We start from the raw sequence: 20,844 nt of genomic DNA, 5'->3' as shown, positions 1-20,844 counted from the left end.
AAATTACTCCAATGGGCATGTGTGGGCACTAATCTGACATATTTCAAAACCATAAAAAAAAAACTGTATACTTGAACAAATTCACTTTTTATTTAGTGTGCAAGAATTAATCGAAAAAGTGTCAAATTGCAGGTTTTTGAATTGTACAATTTTAGAGTTTTTCACAAATTAAATGTAAGCAAACTTCTTGACACAATGAGGCTTTTGTATTCATATTTATCATTTGTTCGATCTCATTTGTATTATTATTATATGCATGATTTATTGACAAAAGAACAGATACATGATTTATGTGTTCATTATGGCCCGAATTCACAAAGGAGGTTTGTCGACAAACCGAGGTTTATGTACGTCATATGACGCGTTCTGACGCGTTTTTTTTTTTTTTACAAACCTGGTTTGTAAAAACGCGTCGAAACGCGTCATATTAAGCACGAAAACCAAGGTTTATCGACAAACCTCTTTTGTGAATTCGGGCCATTAAGTTTTGGTGGATAGCTGAATTTTGTAGACAGACAATGGTGCGCTTAGCCTTAGAAACAACCGTATTAAGCGCCTAATAAATGTTGTGTATCATTATTATTATTATCTGTTCAATTTGCCCCTCATTAGTTTAAATAAAAAGTGAAATATTAACAATATTTCTTCGTTAAAATAAAATCACTACTCAAGCTTTCCAACGACGTTGGCGGCATCGAACCTCAGATATCAAAGACCTGTAAATTCTATTGTGCAACCTTAGAAAACGGCAGCTGCTTGGAATAATTTGTTTGGACTCCAGCTCTTAAAACGCCTAGGTCACACCGACTTGATAGACCCTATACCGACGAATAACCGAGCACACAGATTACATTACCCTCACATGGCACGGAGTCGGTCGATACAGAGTCGGTCTGGCGGTGTGGCAGGAGAAGGGTTCAACCAACACCAAGACCAGCCCGCGTTCCTAACTTTATTGTGTGCGAGACCTTTCCCCGATTAAAAGATGTCAAACTGACATAGCATCATCTGCATATTCCATTGTTTTCTTTTATGCGCACAGTGCGTGAAGTCATTGATACGGAACGTTCAAATGCTAAACATTCCGTACAAATCATTGCTTCATCATCGCCATACATAATCGTGTAGTTTTGAACTGGGAACTTGGCTTACTTTACTGTGAATGAATGCATTTCACTATATGCATATGCCACGCCTGTACTCGACTTATTGCAGGCCTGTTCGGAAGGGGGAAAGTCCACCCAGAATAGTTACACGAAAAAAAACTTGCTAAATAGGCAAGAAAATCCAAAGTTCGGGCCAACATGAAGAATCAAATATTGATATTTGGTTTGCTGATTTTAATCATTCTTTGCAGCGGTTCAGAGGACGGCAAGTTGGAGAGGGCAAGACGATTTTTGAGGCGTGGTGTTTCGGTATGCATCTCTAAATGTCTTTTCAAGTACCATTAATGTAGTCACATGTTTATTCTAGTCATAGTGTCATTGGGCTTAATCGGGGTGAATAAGAACACACATAATGATAAGGAATACAAATTGAAAAAGTGTTTTGGTATTTTTTCTCAAAGCCTGCTGCAATTCTTTTTTTAATGTATTTTATTTATGACAATGCCCTATCTAGGATATTCAAATGGTAAAACTTGGTTGTTACTTTACCCTTAAACTTGAAAGAAAAATGGAATAATTACCATCTGATTTAAATTGACATATAATGTTTAATGTCTCGGCCAGTGTCAAGTAAGACAGTAGAAAGGCAAATAAACTGTATATTCTTTCATGTTTGGTCCTTTTTGTAGTTGGAAAACGAACGATCGACCAAATTACGGGTACTCCGCCATCTAGATAACGGTGAGTCTATTGGGAATGAACTAATGCAAGCCTGAATTTAAAAAAAAAGAGGAATGAACTGAAATAAGCCAGTTCGTAAAAAGCTTCGGAACGCATGACCCCAAGATATCCACAGACATTTAACACGATGGATACGTCTTATTTGTGCGTTTATGTTGGAATAATCACTGCCGAGGTAATGGAGGTACTTTTTGTTTGCCTCTTGAGAAGAATACCCCCTACTTCCACCTGTGTATTTGATAAATGTACTGTCGTTGCAAACGAATACAGATTTACATAACTTTCAAGAGCACGATAACAGTATTCGTCTCGATAGATTTTACAATTTGGGAACAAATTACATGTACCTTTATCTGCCCATGCGCAGATAGTATATACGAACTGGCTAATAAGATTATATGAAATTATGAAAAATTAAAAAGAAATTATGCAAATTTAAAAAGAATGGAATAAAATTAATGAGTGTTGATGAAAAATACATGAATGTATCGATAGAGAGTACGTATATAGATAGTGGAAACGCAGCCAACGTATTCACTAATCCTCAAAATTAGGGGGAAGGTGATGGTAGGGGTGCGAAGTCCGACGGGGTCAAAGATGGACGCCTGGGCGTAAATACCAACATAAAAATCATCGAAATTGCTACACTTCTTCGCATCTGAAAGAATATATATTTATTGTTCACGATCTCAACTTTATTTTTAGTTTCATGTTTTACTGCAATTTGAAACATATTATTGGCAATGGCTAGTTCTATAATATAGAAATACCATTTTTTTTTTATTGCATTATTTATGTAACCATATTTATCAAAACAATATCCCGGCCCACTTTCTCGGTAATGCTATATTTTGTTGATTTCTAAGCTTGTTTGTAAAGGATAATTATATATTTGATCTAATGATTTCCCTTTTCACATTTCAGTTCGATCGACAAACTTTACAAAGCTACATCTAAAGGAGAGGCAACTGGTAAGGTTATTTTCTAAAGTTTACTATTCTTTTGAAAACAACGAAGTTTTGCGAGTTATTCTTCTTATAATTTTGTATCAAGACTTAAATTAAACGACCAATTTGTTACAGCTTTTACGAGTCAGATAATTGGGCGCATTTTGATGAAATTAAGTTATTATCGAAATTAAATGATATAAAATTGAAAGTTTGTATAGTCTTACAGTGTTAACGTTATTGAAAGCATAACATTATCATTTACAATACTTTTCACTTTGAACAATGAAAGTGGAGTGAGTATGTAGGACTATAAATTGTTCTTTTTCCTTCCCTTTTTGTGTCAGCACTAAACAAAATACCAAAAGAGTTAGGCGCACCCCTGCATTCCTAGTCGACCCTGTTTTCAGTTTGAATCTATTTCATATTTTCTCCAGGCGCCATCCTACCCTTACCGATGTCCGACGGCGTCCTTCCAATGTGAGAGTGGTAAATGTATCCCATCTCATCAGGTTTGTGATGGACGGCTGTATGATTGCCCAGGCGGAGAGGTAAGAAATGGTTTCAGTCTCTGATATTATGAGAGTATATATATTCAACTTTAAATATATAGAAGGGAGTCAGGTAATAAAAGTAAATAACAGGTTGTCTTTATTGGTATTCAAAGGGTAACGTAGTAATACACATTCCTCTTGTCCTGAAATGAAAAGATTAGAAATTAAAATGTGTTTTCTGTGAAATGAAGCTGAAATAAATGTACAAATATGTGATTTTTTACATGAAAGAGGAAAATAAAACTCAGCCATTTAAAGTCTCATAATCCTGTACAGAGTAATATAAAAACATGTTTGATAAAAAAAACTCTCTCATTCGAGCCTTCAGAGGTAGTTTTATTAACTATATGACAAGCGTCGACTGGTCGTGTACCACATAGGGAGTCGCCATTTTCACAGCCTAAGCCTGTACCCCTGCCGAGTTGTGACGTGTCAGCGGGTAACTGCATTTGGAATTGTGTATGCATGTGTGTACTAATCGCAAAGAAGATAGTGTACTGCCAATCGTTTCTTGGGTGTAAACTTAAAATGCCTCCGGGAAAGGACTCGAAAAGTCCTTTCACTCGATTCATACGTCACACATTCACGATTGGCGGTGGCATTTTCTAAACAATGGCTACGTACACATATACCAATTCGGTTACTCAGGCCCTCCAATTTTACGAATTTTCTCTTTTTTTGTGAATCTTTCATAATTATGTGGCTCCTACTGTACAATGTTTAACATTATCTTTTCAAAGGACGAACAAAGTTGCTCGATAAGCACATGCCCTCCTGACCAGACACGGTGCCAGAGCGGCGAATGCATCCCGGACTACTGGCTATGTGATCAGATCGATGACTGCTCCAACGGGGAAGATGAGATTGGATGCTCCAGAACACAATGCGACAAGGATGAATTCAAATGCAGTACAGGTAACACCAATCATGATTTCATCCATAATAATAATAATAATAATAATAGGCTTTTTTTATAGCGCCATCTATCTAGAAATTCTATTTCGAGGCGCATTTAGCATTTAGCTTTTAGCCTACATGTATAGCTGCCATTTATATAGCGCTCTTGCATTTCAAGGAATTAATTCCTGCCATAATACTTGGTAGGCAAAATGTAAATGTGTACTGGCATAGTTTTGTTTGGGGAGAGTTGGACCTCTTTTGCCTAAGTATCAACTTTTCATTAAGAAAACGCAGAGCTATCAAATCGAACGAGCAAACTTTAGAATATACCGTATAGTATAAAATTACTTTTGTCATGTAGGTAATCTTAAGAGTCCTAAATTGCGGGCTGCAGCTGTATTTTGGACCTGGCTGCCATTCAACTCTTTGTCTGTATGTATATATTCAGGTATCTAATGGTTTTGTTTTCCTACCTCCTTTTTTCTTCTTCGTCGATCCGCCCTCTCTCTCCCTCTCACTCCCTCTCTCTCTCTCACTCTCTCTCTCTCTCTCTCTCACACTCTTTCAATCTCTCTCTCTCTCTCTCACTCTCTCTCACTCTCTCTCTCTCTCTCTCTCTCTCTCCATATATCTGCATGTATCATGGTGTTGTATCCCAGGATCCTGCGTAACTCAAGACTGGCTCTGCGATGGTCATGTTGATTGCCTAGAAGGAGAAGACGAACAGGCTTGCCTTACTCAGACATGTCCGCCTGGTCAATTCAAGTGCAACAACGATGCCTGCGTAGACAATGTGAGACATCATATACGTCATTATGATCTGATAATATGATGATATGATTCTACTTTTGTTTAAATCGAGTTTTACAACAATAAATTATAGAATTATATGGGTTATACATCAACGCGTCCACCCTTTACCCCTCCCCCTCCTTTGAAAAATCAACTTGGCTAGGTTGTACACCTATATATTGCATATTATATCAAAATAAATTATGTTGAAGAAATTAAACTTTGCATTCGCAAATTTTGTTTTAAACACTCTATATTGCTATTTTGCTAGAATATTTCAGAGCTTAGCCCATTCTATACATTACAGTAGCAAATTAATGTTACATGTTTAAATTGGATCTACAAAGCAAATTACAAAGATCCAATTCTTTACATTTGTACTTGTGGCCTGCCCCATGAACACTTTTTGTTGTTGAAAAAATAAATATTCCCATCAGGAAACTCGGTTGATACATTGGCGCTTTACATGATTACACAAAAATGTTTAAGTTTCCTTTTGGATTAATTGGATAAATATTGACTTACAGATAGTTAATCTTAATTTAAGTTGCACACTATTTTATATTCTCATCTTTTAATATATCCTACCAGCAATATGTCTGTGATGGAGTCCACGATTGCTACTTTGGAGAGGACGAGCTAGACTGTGGTGGAATACCAATCACTGAGCCGTGCTCAGGCAGGTACCAGTGTGATGACGGGCGGTGTATCCAACTCGAGACGATCTGCGACGGGACTTACGATTGCTCGTATGGAGAAGATGAACAAGACTGCTTCTCATGCCGTAAGTTCCTTTGATCAAATGATAATATAATAATACTTAGCTTTTATATAGCGCGTAATATAATGTCTCTAAGCGCTTTACAAATATACTATTACCCCGGTCATTGGATTTAGTGTTTGCCCGCACAATCTCCACTCCCTGGGGAGCATTCCAGCCAGGTGTTACTTGACGCTCAAAAACTGTTTGACCAACAATGACGGTCGCATCCTACCGGGTACCCATCAAACTTGTATCCGTAATACTACCTCCAGAGAACTACCCAATTCAATTCAATTTATTTTATTTCGCGCATTTGATATCACAATAACAAACATTAACAATACAAAGTCAATTTCAACAAATAACTCAACAGAACAGAAGTATCAAAATGTGGGGGGACAAACAAAGTCGAAAGGCCTATCAAAGGTTTGTTCCATAACTATATAAATAATTAAATATAAATTACAACAGAAAGACAGAGAAAAACAAGGCAAACTACCCGCCGACAACTACCCTCGAACTACCACCCAGGACTACTACTCCCGGCTACTACCCCGTACTACACACCTACCCACCTACGCACCCACCCTCGAACTACCACCCTGAACATTTACATCTTGACACTTGATACCCTGACAATATTTTTTGACAATTACCCTCGAGCGGAAAACAATATCCGGAAAATGATTCCCGGACACCCCCTTGTAATACCATCAATGAAGACGACCCCTACATGTACAACAATTCTCTCACCAATAAACCCCCCCCCCCTAGGATAGCAAAGCCCTTTATGCGCAGTTACCTCTGACAGTTATGCCCTTCGATGTAAAATAACTTACTCCATTTTCATTATGTATCCATCCATGAATCATGCATTATTACATTTAATACTAAACCAAGGAGAAATAATTAGCTTCCTGAAGACATTAAGGGAATAATGTCTCCTTTTCCATCATTGCTATTGTTGTCATTATTATTGTTAGAAGTAGAGGTATTATTGTAATCATTATTATGATCATGTTTATCATCATCATCATCATCATCATCTATATCGTCATCGTTATCGTTTTGTTATCGTTCTATTATCGACGGATTTTGGTCCCTCGGGGAGGACCTAAAGCCGTCGGCCGTCTGGTTGCTTACTTATTACAAGCATTTATGCTTTCTAAAAATAAAATAACCACCACCATAAGTGAGAATCCCGAAAGATTCCGGGTACCGGGAAAATATTTTATTTGGCTCAACAACTTTTTTTTTTATACAGGAAATGATCAGTTTGAGTGTGCAGAAGGACTATGCTTGCCTCGATCAGCTCTTTGTGATTCTGAACAAGACTGCCGATATGGTGAGATATTAGGGAACAGATCTTTTCATATCTATTCTGAATATCGACAAGCCTTTAAGTATTGTTGTTTCACTTGTAAAATATGATAAGTGAGTGTTCGTTATCATAGTTAAGGTCATTTTACTTAAAAGGGAAAGCTGAGTTTGGGTATAAAGGGCGCTACACAAAATATTTTGTTGTGAAATAATGAAAAACTGAGTGTCAAATTTAAATGAGCATACAATTAAAAGGATAATATCGATTCAGACACGGTTGAAATATCTATAACATTACCATTTCTAATATGTTGTGGGGCCCCAAAAATATTTGATAATATTGAACAAGCCGTTGAAAAAACGAGATCGCGCCTCATACGTATTTTTCCAGCCAATGCAAATGTTGGCTATTTGTTTACCGGCCCGTGTTTAGTTATTATTAAATTATTAGATTAACGGCTACCTTTTATTTTTGGAAAGTGGAGCTGAATTGGTATGATCGGATTTAATCTAAATTTCACACATTTTGTGGTCTAAAACTACCTTCATAGCAATTTTAGGTCCTAAAAGGGCACTATAAATGTCATAAATAAGGATAAGAGTAATAACCATACACTTTGAAGGCACTCGCGGTCTTAAACAAGAACTCAAACATTCCTTTGACTTATGTAAATTATGCTTACACCACGAAGTAGCTCTCTTTGTATATTATTCATGAAAGATAAATTAATTATGAAGATAATACGGTTTTGGGTTAAGCTATTAAGACCTGATAATAGCAAGTATTTGAAGGATTACAATTTATATCGAATTGTTGATACTTCACAGCTGATTTGTTGTATTCGTTGATTCCTTTAGCATTATATTGCATGCTAATACATGTATTTGCAGGCCAAAATCATATCTGTATTAAATTAATATAATACGTATAAAGTAGTACATTTCAACTAGTGTGTTAAACAAAGTTATCATAGTTATATCTATTGGTTATCGTTTTTTTTTTTTTTTCTTCCCTCGACTCTCTTCCCCTATACTACTGCTACAGGAGAAGACGAAGAGAACTGTGCAGTCGTAGCAGCATGTCCGGGTAAATTCGAGTGTTCATCCGATGGCCGGTGTCTATCTTATGGCTTTGTGTGTAACGGGAGAGTAGATTGTTTTGGAGGAGAGGATGAACGTGGATGCATCAGCCAACCAACGCAACCAACGCAACCAACGCATCCAACGCGTCCAACACAACCAACGCAACCAACGTGTCGCCAAAATGAGATACGTTGCAACGTCGGCAGTAGAGTAGGATGCCTCGCAGAAGCGAAAGTATGTGACGGAAGGAATGACTGCTTAAGAGGGGAAGACGAGCGTAACTGCCCTTTGGTTGTGCCACATGACTGTGGGGGTGACTTCCGGTGTGACGAAGGCAAGTGTATCTCTAGGAGTCGGCTATGTGATCGGTTCATTGATTGTAGCGAGGGTGAAGATGAGGAGGACTGCGTGATGACGCAATGTGGCGGTGATTTCCAGTGCATGGATGGGACGTGTGTCCCGGCGTCCTTGATCTGTGACGGTCAAGTTGACTGCGCTGATGGTGAAGACGAGGTATCCTGCAGGGAACTTCCACAATGTGATGTAGACGCTGATCTTAAAATGTGCAGTACAGGACAGTGTGTCCCAGGCGAGGCCTTCTGCGATGGATGGGTTGATTGCTACGGGGCTGTTGACGAAGCAGGATGCCCAGAGTCACCTAGCTGTCGGGGATTGTTCTTATGCCGCACTGACTACTGCCTTGAATCTACAAGAATCTGCGATGGTAGTTTCGACTGTATTGATGGCAGAGATGAAACGGAAGTGTCTTGCTTCACAGCACCTGATTGTATCGATGGTTTCGAGTGCAACAACGGGGAATGTACCGATATCAGCTCGGTGTGCAACGGAGCGCGAGACTGCTCCGAGGGAGAAGATGAGGAAAATTGTCTGCCAGGGTGCACTGCCTTTGAATGCGCTGATGGCACATGTATACCAATATCAAGCCTTTGCGATGGCAATGCTGATTGCCGCGCAGCAGAAGACGAAATTAATTGCCCAGAGGAATGTTCCGGGTTCACATGCTCCGATGGTTCGTGTATAGACACTAGAGATGTCTGCAATGGGCGACCAGATTGCTCACGAGGTGACGATGAAATCAACTGCCCGGAGCAGTGTTCTGGGTTTAGATGCAACGATGGGATATGCATTGATACGGCCAGTGTATGCAACGGTCGACCGGATTGTTTGAGAGGCGAGGATGAAGTAAGGTGTCCAGAAGAGTGCAGGGGATTCAAATGTAGAGATGGTTTGTGTATTCCTGATTCTGCTGTTTGCAATGGTCGGAGAGACTGTTCTGGAGGAGATGACGAAGTTGGTTGTCCAGATGACAGATGTTCGACAGGATTTCGTTGCGGAAATGGTAATTGCATCGACTCCAATCGCGTTTGTAACCGTTATAACGATTGTGGTGATAATTCAGACGAGGAAACTTACGCCTGTGACGGTACTCCGTGTTCTGATGGATTCGTGTGTTCTGATAACTCCTGCATATCGCAAAACAAAGTTTGTGATGGGAATCGTGATTGTTACAGTGGAGAAGATGAAAATAACTGCAACACTGTTTGTGAATTTCAGTGCGGCAATGGAAACTGTATTCCTAACTCAGCTGTCTGTAATGGAGTTCGAGATTGCTATGATGGTGAAGATGAATCAAGTTGCCCCTTAACGAACCCTTGCAATGGCTTTAGATGTGACGATGGAACCTGTATAGAGTCTAGTAGAGTTTGTGACACTTACAAAGACTGTCCAGATCGTACAGATGAGCAGAACTGTGAATCAGATGAAATCTGCCCTGGTAAATTCAATTGTCAGACAGGGTTCTGTATTGAATTACGGTACATCTGTGATGGACGTCAGGACTGTTCAAATGGCCTGGACGAGAGTTCCTGTCCTATCAACGAAGGATGTGATAGTACCGAGTTTACCTGCTATAATGGTCATTGTATTGGTGGTGATAATGTTTGTGATGGAATACCTGACTGCTCTGCCGGGGAAGACGAGGAAAAATGCCCAGCAGGATGTGGAAATGAATTTGAATGCGGCAGAGGGAACTGTATCCCAAGAGGTTATGTCTGCAACGGCAGGTTGGATTGTTCCGATGGCGAAGATGAAGTTGGTTGCAATCGTTGCGAATTTGAATGTGATGACGGTAGCTGCATTGAAGCTGCCAGAATCTGCGATAACACCCAAGACTGCTCACGAGGAGAGGATGAATTGAATTGTCCTATTATAGGAGACCAGTGTCCGGGTGAATTCACATGTCCTCCTGGATACTGCATACCAAGAATCGCTGTTTGTGATGGTGTTCGAGATTGCTTTGGCAACGAAGATGAAGATGGCTGTCCGATAGTGGACAACTGTGCGGGTCAGTTCAGATGCAATTCAGGAGAATGCATTCCTCTAACGGCTAGATGTAATGGCATCTCCGATTGCTATGGCAGGGATGATGAGGATGGTTGTCCCATCATTGAAGATTGTCCAGGACAATATAAATGTAGCGACGGACAGTGTATCCCTCTAAGAGCTAGATGCAATGGAATACGTGATTGTTATCAAGGAGAAGACGAAGCAGGTGGATGCCAGATTAGTAGTCCGTGTTCTGATGGATTTGTGTGTGATGCTGGAAACTGTATACCTAATTCAGCTGTCTGTAATGGAGTTCGAGATTGCTATGATGGTGAAGATGAATCAAGTTGCCCCTTCACGAACCCTTGCAATGGCTTTAGATGTGACGATGGAACCTGTATAGAGTCTAGTAGAGTTTGTGACACTTACAAAGACTGTCCAGATCGTACAGATGAGCAGAACTGTGAATCAGAAGAAATCTGCCCTGGTAAATTCAATTGTCAGACAGGTTTCTGTATTGAAATACGGTACATCTGTGATGGACGTCAGGACTGTTCAAATGGCCTGGACGAGAGTTCCTGTCCTATCAACGAAGGATGTGACAGTACCGAATTTACCTGCTATAATGATCATTGTATTGGTAGTAATAATGTTTGTGATGGCATACCTGACTGCTCTGCCGGGGAAGACGAGGAAAAATGCCCAGCAGGATGTGGAAATGAATTTGAATGCGGCAGAGGGAACTGTATCCCAAGAGGTTATGTTTGCAACGGCAGGTTGGATTGTTCCGATGGCGAAGATGAAGTTGGTTGCAATCGTTGTGAATTTGAATGCGATGACGGAAGCTGCATTGAAGCTACCAAGATCTGCGATAGCACCCAAGATTGCTCACGAGGAGAGGATGAATTGAATTGTCCCATTGTAGAAGACCAGTGTCCGGGTGAATTTACTTGTTCTCCTGGGTACTGCATCTCAAGAATTGCCGTTTGTGATGGTGTTCGAGATTGCTCAGGCAACGAAGATGAAGATGGCTGTCCGGTAGTGGCCGACTGTTCGGGTCAGTTTAGATGCAATTCAGGAGAATGCATTCCTCTAACGGCTAGATGTAATGGCATCTCCGATTGCTATGGCAGGGATGATGAGGATGGTTGTCCCGTCATTGGAGATTGTCCAGGACAATTTAAATGTAGCGATAGACAGTGTATCCCTTTAAGAGCTAAATGCAATGGAATACGTGATTGTTATCAAGGAGAAGATGAAAATAACTGCAACACAGTTTGTGAATTTCAGTGCGGCACTGAAAACTGTATACCTAACTCAGCTGTCTGTAATGGAGTTCGAGATTGCTATGATGGTGAAGATGAATCAAGTTGCCCCTTAACAAACCCTTGCAATGGCTTTAGATGTGACGATGGAACCTGTATAGAGTCTAGTAGAGTTTGTGACACCTACAAAGACTGTCCAGATCGTACAGATGAGCAGAACTGTGAATCAGAAGAAATCTGCCCTGGTAAATTCAATTGTCAGACAGGATTCTGTATTGAATTACGGTACATCTGTGATGGACGTCAGGACTGTTCAAATGGCCTGGACGAGAGTTCCTGTCCTATCAATGAAGGATGTGACAGTACCGAATTTACCTGCTATAATGATCATTGTATTGGTGGTGATAATGTTTGTGATGGCATACCCGACTGTTCTGCCGGGGAAGACGAGGAAGGCTGCCGACCAGAATGTGGACATGAATTTGAATGCAACAGAGGGAACTGTATCCCAAGGAGTTATGTCTGCAACGGCAGGGAAGAGTGTTTCGATGGCGAAGATGAAGTTGGTTGCAATCGTTGTGAATTTGAATGCGATGACGGAAGCTGCATTGAAGCTACCAAGATCTGCGATAGCACCCAAGATTGCTCACGAGGAGAGGATGAATTGAATTGTCCTATTATAGGAGACCAGTGTCCGGGTGAGTTTACCTGTCCTCCTGGTTACTGCATCCCAAGAACTGCTGTTTGTGATGGTGTTCGAGATTGCTTTGGCAACGAAGATGAAGATGGCTGTCCGGTAGTTGCCGACTGTTCGGGTCAGTTTAGATGCAATTCAGGAGAATGCATTCCTCTAACGGCTAGATGTAATGGCATCTCTGACTGCTATGGCAGGGATGATGAGGTTGGTTGTCCTATCATTGGAGATTGTCCAGGACAATATAAATGTAGTGACGGACAGTGTATCCCTCTAAGAGCTAGATGCGACGGAATACGTGATTGTTATCAAGGAGAAGATGAAGCAGGTGGATGCCAGATTAGTAGTCCGTGTTCTGATGGATTTTTGTGTGACGTTGGAAACTGTATACCTAATTCAGCTGTCTGTAATGGAGTTCGTGATTGCTATGATGGTAAAGATGAATCAAGTTGCCCATTAACAAACCCTTGCAATGGCTTTAGATGTGGCGATGGAACCTGTATAGAGTCTAGCAAAGTTTGTGACACCTACAAAGACTGTCCAGATCGTACAGATGAGCAGAACTGTGAATCAGAAGATATCTGCCCTGGTAAATTCAATTGTCAGACAGGATTCTGTATTGAATTACGGTACATCTGTGATGGTCGTCGAGACTGTTCAAATGGCCTGGACGAGAGTTCCTGTCCTATCAACGAAAGATGTGACAGTACTGAGTTTACCTGCTATAATGGCCATTGTATTGGTGGTGATAATGTTTGTGATGGCATACCTGACTGCTCTTCCGGGGAAGACGAGGAAAGTTGCCCAGCAGGATGTGGAAATGAATTTGAATGCGGCAGAGGGAACTGTATTCCAAGGAGTTATATCTGCAACGGCAGGGAAGAGTGTTTCGATGGCGAAGATGAATTGAATTGTCCCATTAGAGGAGACCAGTGTCCTGGTGAGTTTACCTGTCCTCCTGGGTACTGCATCCCAAGAACTGCTGTTTGTGATGGTGTTCGAGATTGCTTTGGCAACGAAGATGAAGATGGCTGTCCGGTAGTGGCCGACTGTTCGGGTCAGTTTAGATGCAATTCAGGAGAATGCATTCCTCTAACGGCTAGGTGTAATGGCATCTCTGACTGCTATGGCAGGGATGATGAGGTTGGTTGCCCTATCATTGGAGATTGTCCAGGACAATATAAATGTAGCGACGGACAATGTATCCCTTTCGGAGGTAGATGCAGAGCAGTACGTGATTGTGTTCAGGGAGAAGACGAATCAGGTGGATGCCAGATGAGAAGTCTGTGTTCTGATGGATTCGTGTGTGATGATGGCCCCTGCATATCGCAAAGCAAAGTCTGTGATGGGAATCGAGATTGTTACAATGGAGAAGATGAAAATGACTGCAACACTGTTTGTGAATTTGCATGTGACCGAGGGAACTGTATCCCAAGGAGTTATGTCTGCAACGGCAGGTTGGATTGTTTTGAAGGCGAAGATGAAGTCGATTGCAATCGGTGTGAATTTGAATGTGATGACGGTAGCTGCATTGGAGCTACCAGAATCTGCGATAACACCCAAGACTGCTTGAAAGGAGAGGATGAATTTAATTGTCCTATTCTCGGAGACCAGTGTCCGGGTGAGTTCACCTGTTCTCCAGGAAAATGCATCTCAAGAATTGCTGTTTGTGATGGTATTCGAGATTGCGTGGGCAACCAAGATGAATATGGCTGTCCGGTGGTAGAAGACTGTGCGGGTCAGTTTAGATGCAATTCAGGAGAATGCATTCCTCTAACGGCTCAATGTAATGGCATCTCCGATTGCTATGGCAAGGACGATGAGGATGGTTGTCCCATCATTGAAGATTGTACAGGACAATTTAAATGCAGCAACGGAGAATGTTTTCCTCTTGATGCCCGCTGTGATGGTCATCAAGACTGTTATCACGGTGAGGATGAGGAGGCCTGCCCGATCAGTGGATGCAACAGCAACGAGTTCCAATGCATCGATGGTTCATGCCTTCCTGCCAGTTACCGATGCGACGGGTTGTACGAAGACTGTTCTCTCGGTGAGGATGAGACAGACTGCGGACCACATAGTGTATGCGACCGGGACCAGTTTCAGGTAAATGTAGAACTTTTTATAAGAATCCTGCATCTTCCACATTGATAATCAAGTTGCCAATTCACTAACTGATCTTAGAATGGGTTTGGTTTAAAAATCGCTTATGATTTTCATAATATCGTTCCCTTTGTCTATATCCGAATAGTAAAAGCACTATTGCCCAGCTTAAACTTCTTATTTATTTTATTCTTCTATTTATGTTATATCAGACCCACATAATGTCACCAAAAATATTACCAACAAAAATGAGCCATAAGTGAAAATTGTCACCAAACACTTGTTTGCTTTGGTCATGATAGTTGTTTTGAAGTGCGTTTGTTCAACTTTAAGTGTGTGTGTGTCTGGGGGGGGGGGGGGCAACGAAGTCTAGAAATACTAAACAATAGTACTTTTCTTTGAAGAAAACAAAATCAATTATTTTATTATTTGAATATAACTTGACAGATAATGATGACAAATGCTTGCACAATTCAATACGATAGGTCAAAGTTTTTTCCATCCATATCTCAACTATGGGTTTCGTCAATAAACTCTTCCTTTTCATCAAGAATAACAAAATAAACTCTCCTTTTTTCCATTCGTTCTGATCAAAACCTAGTGCGCCAATGGAGTCTGCATATCCTCCACATGGCGATGCGACGGACAATACACGGACTGCATGAACGGAGAGGATGAGGAGAACTGCGGAGGTAACAACGTTGTCGACTGCGGAAAATCAGAGTTCAGGTGTAACGACGGGTCTTGCATTCCAAAGGTACATTTGCAGTGATCTGTCCAAATTTTGTTTTCTACAGTTTGTATTAAAAAATGAAACACCTTTTTTCAAGATAGCAAGGATCATTTGTTTTGTGAACACGGAGCAACATTTCAACGTCAAGCCGGATGTAGCCTCTTGTCGATGGCCCTCGCGTTGTTGGGAGTCCGTATATTCTGACCAGCGAGCCAGAATTTACGGACTCCAACAGCGCGAGGGCCATCGACAGGAGGCTATGCCGGATGGCCCTATATGATATACCCCCCCCCCCCTCACCCTCAATGGATCCCGCGTTTGGACAAGTCAAATGTTTTTGGAAATTTTGTGTCCCAGACGTTAAGTAATTTTATGGACTGGTGCATATTAATTGACATCAGCAAAACGCTTTCATTTAGGTCAGCATGATCTAGCAGGGCTATGAAATGAATAAAATAATAAGATGTAGGCTGAAACACTAAAATCCTCTACGTCATCGCTATGATACGGGACAAAGTAAGACGGTTTCTGACCCGTTTACAAACTGTATTTCTGTTTGACTGCAGGATTACGTGTGTGACGGTCGTTATCGGGACTGTGAAGATGGTGAGGATGAGAACAGCTGCCCGAGTGCGTGTAACGCGTATGAGTATGAGGTAAGTCATACAAAGATCATGTGCAAGAAATGAAATTAGATAAAGTGAATATAAAAAAATATGAAAAAATAGACCAAACACACCCGTAAATTTATCAAGATGTACATTGGTTATTGCCAACTCTTTGATTATCTTGGCTTCTCTTGTTTGAAGTTTTATTTTGCTGGGCGTGTTCACTGTCTTTGATTGTTTCATTGGACTTAAACATTTGTCCTCTTGTTTTCAGTGCGAGTCTGGTACCTGTGTTCCAATTCAGGGTATGTGTGACGGCAAGAATGACTGCCCCACAGGATCTGACGAAATACCCTTAAACTGTAATGACTTCCAAAACCTAGGTAAGAGACAAGAGACCTTTGGGTGGCACAGATGGACCGCCCCTATCACTGGCACCAAGCCATTCTGATAGGGGCGGGTATCTGTTCCAAAGCCCCCCCCCCCCCCATCCCTCCTTCCTCCCCAGTGTAAACCTTTGCGATTTGCTGACAATACAGTTTAAACTAACGATATAAACTATAAACACGTTACTCAATGAAACACGAAATGGCTTTAAAGAGTTGTCTGGGGTTGGCAGGCAAAGTTTGCAAAGGGGAGAGACATGCAGTGCTACTCCGTATTATGATCTGTTGGTATTGTCAAATTAAAGTTTAAGTGGGAAATACATGGAAAAGGGTGGGTCGACATTTTCAACTGGATGAAACTTTTCCAGGTTAAACTTGAACTGCTTTGAAGAATACGGACATCTGCCATTTTGTCTAGCATTTACGCTGCTCTTTTATAAACCCTGAATTTGTTTTGCAGGAGATTGTGATCCCCACTACCAGTTCCAATGTTATGAAGGAAACTGCATCTCTGTACATGCTGTGTGTGATGATTATAATGACTGTCTGGGAGGAGAAGATGAAGCATTATGTCCAGCACAACAAGGTATGGATGGGAAACTCGTTATTAAAACTGCATCTCTGTACATTCTGAGAGAGAGAGAGAGAGAGAGAGCGCGCAAGGGGGAATGAGAGAAAAAGAAATGGAGTAAGAAAGAAGGGGGAAGGGGGTAAGTAGATAGAGACAGAGAGTGAATGAAAAAAAAGATAGATAGAGAGAGAGAGAGAGAGAGAGAGAGAGAGAAAGGGGGAAAGAGAGAAAAAGAAATGGAGTAAGAAAGAGTAAGAAAGAAGGGGGAGGGGGTAAGTAGATAGAGACAGAGATTGAATGAAAAAAAAGAGAGATAGAGAGAGAGAGAGAGACGGGTTGTAAATGAGATAGATAGAAAGAGAGTGAGTGATCTCGAGAGAGAGAGAAAAAGAGACAAACGAACATACAAATAGACGCGATTACAAAGGAGAAGAGAGAGCTTCTACAACTTCAAATAATCATCTAATTAATCATTTCATTAATCATTTCATTAAACGTTATCATCTAAAATACAATGCCAACAAATAACAATAATTGTGGAAGAGTTTATCGAATTCATTTCGCATTAAGCTTCAATCTTAGGTACTTTGTATTTCCATTTCCATCTTTCAGGAACCAATGATGGTCTCTCGTATGTGTTGACTGAACTGAATAACGACTTGGAGGATCTTAATGGTATTCTTGAAAATGGTATGTATGCACAGCTAAATTGCACGAAATTATTTTAACAGGCCTACACATGTTACATTTCCCCTTTCCCCAGGTAATCCATAATTGGGAAAACTGAAATCGGGATCTACATAGCTTTGTTAAAGAAGTGCATAAAAATCGATGAAATACATTTTTACAACAGTAAAAATAAAATGTCATTTTTATAAACACAATTCTTTCAACATATCAAAGACATTCGAAAATATAATAGTAAAAACTTGAAGGTATATAAAGAGCGTGTTTTTCTATCACCTTTAAGTCTGGTTTGGTATTGATAATTTTTGACATTGATTTAAAATGAAATTAAATATATTATCAAAAGAAGGGCAGAGACCTGATGTCTGTTATTATTTCTTTCATCCTCAAGTGAGAAGATAAGGAAATTAAATTTTACTTGTGTCTGCAATAGTTAAAATCCTTGTACTTTAATAAAAAAAATAAAACAAAAATATTTTTGAAAAGTAAAAGGCTTAATCTCATTTTATTTTGTTTGAAGGTAACAATGATGATACGACTTACAATACAGAGGATGTAGCTGACACGCTGTATAACATTGAGCAAACATTGCACCGTGCAGGTACGTATATTCGATATGGATCATTGCTGACAACTTACACACAAAGGCCCGAATTCACAAAGGAGGTTTGTCGACAAACCGAGGTTTATATACGTCATATGACGCGTTTTGACGCGTTTTTTACAAACCTGGTTTGTAAATAACAAAAGGAGGTTTGTCGAAACAAAAGGAGGTTTGTCGACAAACCTCCTTTGTGAATTCGGGCCAACAGGTCAAGCTCGCTATCCCTAAAGACCGCTATTCATAAGGAATATTATTCAAAAGACCCGGTATCCATAATGCGGGACAAAATGAATAGCGTTCCTTTATGAGTAGCGAGCAAACCAGAGACAATTTACCTCGGTATTCATAAGGACCGCCGTTCATAAGCACCAGTATTCATAGGGACCGCTATCCATAACGCGAGACTAAATGAATAGCGGTCTTTTATAAATAGCTGTCCTTATGAATAGCGCACAGACCCCCACACTTACAGGGGGAAGTTTCATCAACATTTGTCCGCCGACAACTGTCAATGCTGACTAAATTTGACCAATCAGAGGCCTGGAAAATAGTCGGTGAGAATGACATTAGTCGGTGACTAATTGTTTCGTGAAACGCCCCCCCCCCCCCAGGCACACGTTTACATTGTATTACGTAACCCAGTGAAGTTGATCCTCATTGGGTTCATTAAGCGGGCGGTACCTGGATTTGGTTGAAAAATTCACATTTCTACAAAGATCAGTTTCTGCCCCTCAATCAGGAAAAATGAGCAAGGAATAACAAAGTTCTGTAAAGTGATGCTTGCATTTCCATAATTTGATTTTAAAAGTTCGTTTTCACTGCCTGCCTGCCGTAGCAACAAGCATAATTGACAAAAGACTTAACTCCGTTTCATTGACAATCAGCCATGCATGAAGTATTTCGTCTATGTCTGATCGTCAACGAAACGAACTTAAGTCCTTTTTTCAATTCCGTTTGTTGCTACGGCAGGCAGCCAGTGAAAACGAATTCGCTTAATCAAATTATTGAAATGCAAGCATCACTTTAAACATACAGAACGTTGTTATTCCTGATTTGAGGTGTCATATGTAAGAGCAGAAAATGAACTTTCTAGAAATGTGAATTTTTCTTCGAAATTCAGATACCGCCCGCCAAATTACTTTTTGGTTTCCTCCCTTTAAATTGCTTTTAATTACTAATATGCATCATGTGAGTTGCATCAAATGAAAAAGGAGGAATTAAGCTTTACAAATATGTGTCATTTATTAATTATAATTGTGATTAAGTTATGATAAAACATCGATAATTCACCATTAACAGGCGCGGATCTACGGGGGGGTTTAGGGGGTTTAAACCCCCCCCCCCTTGGGCGGCCCAAAAAAAAAAAAAAAAAAAAAAAAAAAAGGAAAAAAAAAGAAAAAAGGAGAGAAAAAAAGAAAGAAAAAAGAACGCACGCTGGAGAAAAACCCTTTCAAGTGCAAATATTGTGAGAAGATATTCAACTCATCTGGTAACTTAACCAAACACATGATAACTCTGGATATAACTGTGTATTAAACTGTTACTTGATTTAAAAAGACGTTATCATGCACTGCTTTTTATGGTCTCCATTGCGTTAATAGATGCCAGGAAAACATCACTTACGGGGTTTAATAAACACCCCCAAAAAAAATCGGCTCGCCGCTTTGCGGCTCGTGGACGATGCTCCGCATCGTCATTATTTTGGTCAACCCCCCCCCCCTTAGCAAAAAGCTAGATCCGCCCCTGATTAAGCACTAGTACATTCCTTTGTCTTTACTCACAATTGAGGGGGGGGGGCACATAGAGGGATATCACCCACCCCTCCCCTATCCACACACACACGCTATTATTAGATATACGTAACGCCACTCATGGATTGTGAACTTTTCAAAATGTTCAAATATTTGCCAGACCCCTGTCTAAAAAAATAGGACCATCCTTTGATAACGTATCATATTTTTTAATCTATTGCAGAATATCTCACAGAACAAGAGGAGGTTGACAATGTGACAAGCTCAACAACCGAAGAACCAAGTCCTCTCGCTGATCGTGACCAAAATCTTCCAAAAGAGCTCTCGAACAAGAAGCTTTTCCAAACTGCCAAGAAAATTATGAGCGACTCGATCGTCAATGATCTGGAGGAAGCTATAACAGCCGCGCGCAAGACTCGCAAACCTGAAGAAAACGAGTCTAATGATGTAGTCGACGGCGTGAATGACCAGGATACCAGAGGCAACGATGTCGAAAGTGATGCCGAGACGGGAGCGACCGGACCTGGAACATATCGACGTCGTAAAATCGTTCTGTCTGAGGATGCCCGAAAGAAACTCGACCTCATTGGCAGCTTGAAGAATGAACTGTCCTTGAAATTGAAGGAAAGGCGATCTAAGAGGATTGACAAAGATGGCGCAGTTCAAGCCGACACTGAACAGGGTGGTATGGAAGGAAAGCATGATGCGTTGCTTAGTAAGGGGATGTTGACACGCCTCGTGACACTGGAGAATGCTTTACTCAATAGAAAGAAGAAAGCGTTGCAAAAACGCTGAGCGTCGTTTCTCCTTAGGTATATATCACAACGTTTCTCCTTAAGTATATATCACAATAAATATAGAGCGAGATTTACCTACATGTAACATAAAAC

General features: G+C 40.5%; 1 protein-coding gene across 2 annotated transcripts; it reads left to right on the top strand.

The window, feature by feature from the left end:
• The first annotated feature begins 1,277 nt into the window (after window positions 1–1,277).
• On the top strand, window positions 1,278–20,792 carry LOC105440322 (low-density lipoprotein receptor-related protein 2-like). 2 transcript variants are annotated; one of them, XM_030989992.1, is made up of 17 exons: window positions 1,278–1,415; window positions 1,796–1,847; window positions 2,772–2,818; window positions 3,232–3,345; window positions 4,089–4,263; window positions 4,908–5,041; window positions 5,632–5,824; window positions 7,068–7,148; window positions 8,169–13,406; window positions 13,986–14,617; window positions 15,216–15,371; window positions 15,914–16,003; window positions 16,230–16,338; window positions 16,802–16,927; window positions 17,525–17,602; window positions 18,120–18,200; window positions 20,178–20,792. In XM_030989992.1, exons 1-17 carry the CDS (start codon window positions 1,305–1,307, stop codon window positions 20,747–20,749), a joined length of 7,989 nt encoding a protein of 2,662 aa, XP_030845852.1. In that variant the 5' UTR covers window positions 1,278–1,304; the 3' UTR covers window positions 20,750–20,792. The 2 variants fall into 2 exon arrangements, with proteins under 2 accessions (XP_030845852.1, XP_030845851.1); XM_030989991.1 differs by having other exon boundaries at window positions 8,169–14,617.
• The last annotated feature ends 52 nt before the right edge of the window (window positions 20,793–20,844 follow it).

This window comes from Strongylocentrotus purpuratus, unplaced genomic scaffold, assembly GCF_000002235.5.
Source record: "Strongylocentrotus purpuratus isolate Spur 01 unplaced genomic scaffold, Spur_5.0 spur5_scaffold_19, whole genome shotgun sequence".
In the NCBI taxonomy this organism is placed as follows: Eukaryota; Metazoa; Echinodermata; class Echinoidea; order Camarodonta; family Strongylocentrotidae; genus Strongylocentrotus; species Strongylocentrotus purpuratus.
The sequence above is the reverse complement of the archived record's forward strand: the minus strand, read 5'-3'. Positions and strand labels throughout refer to the sequence as shown.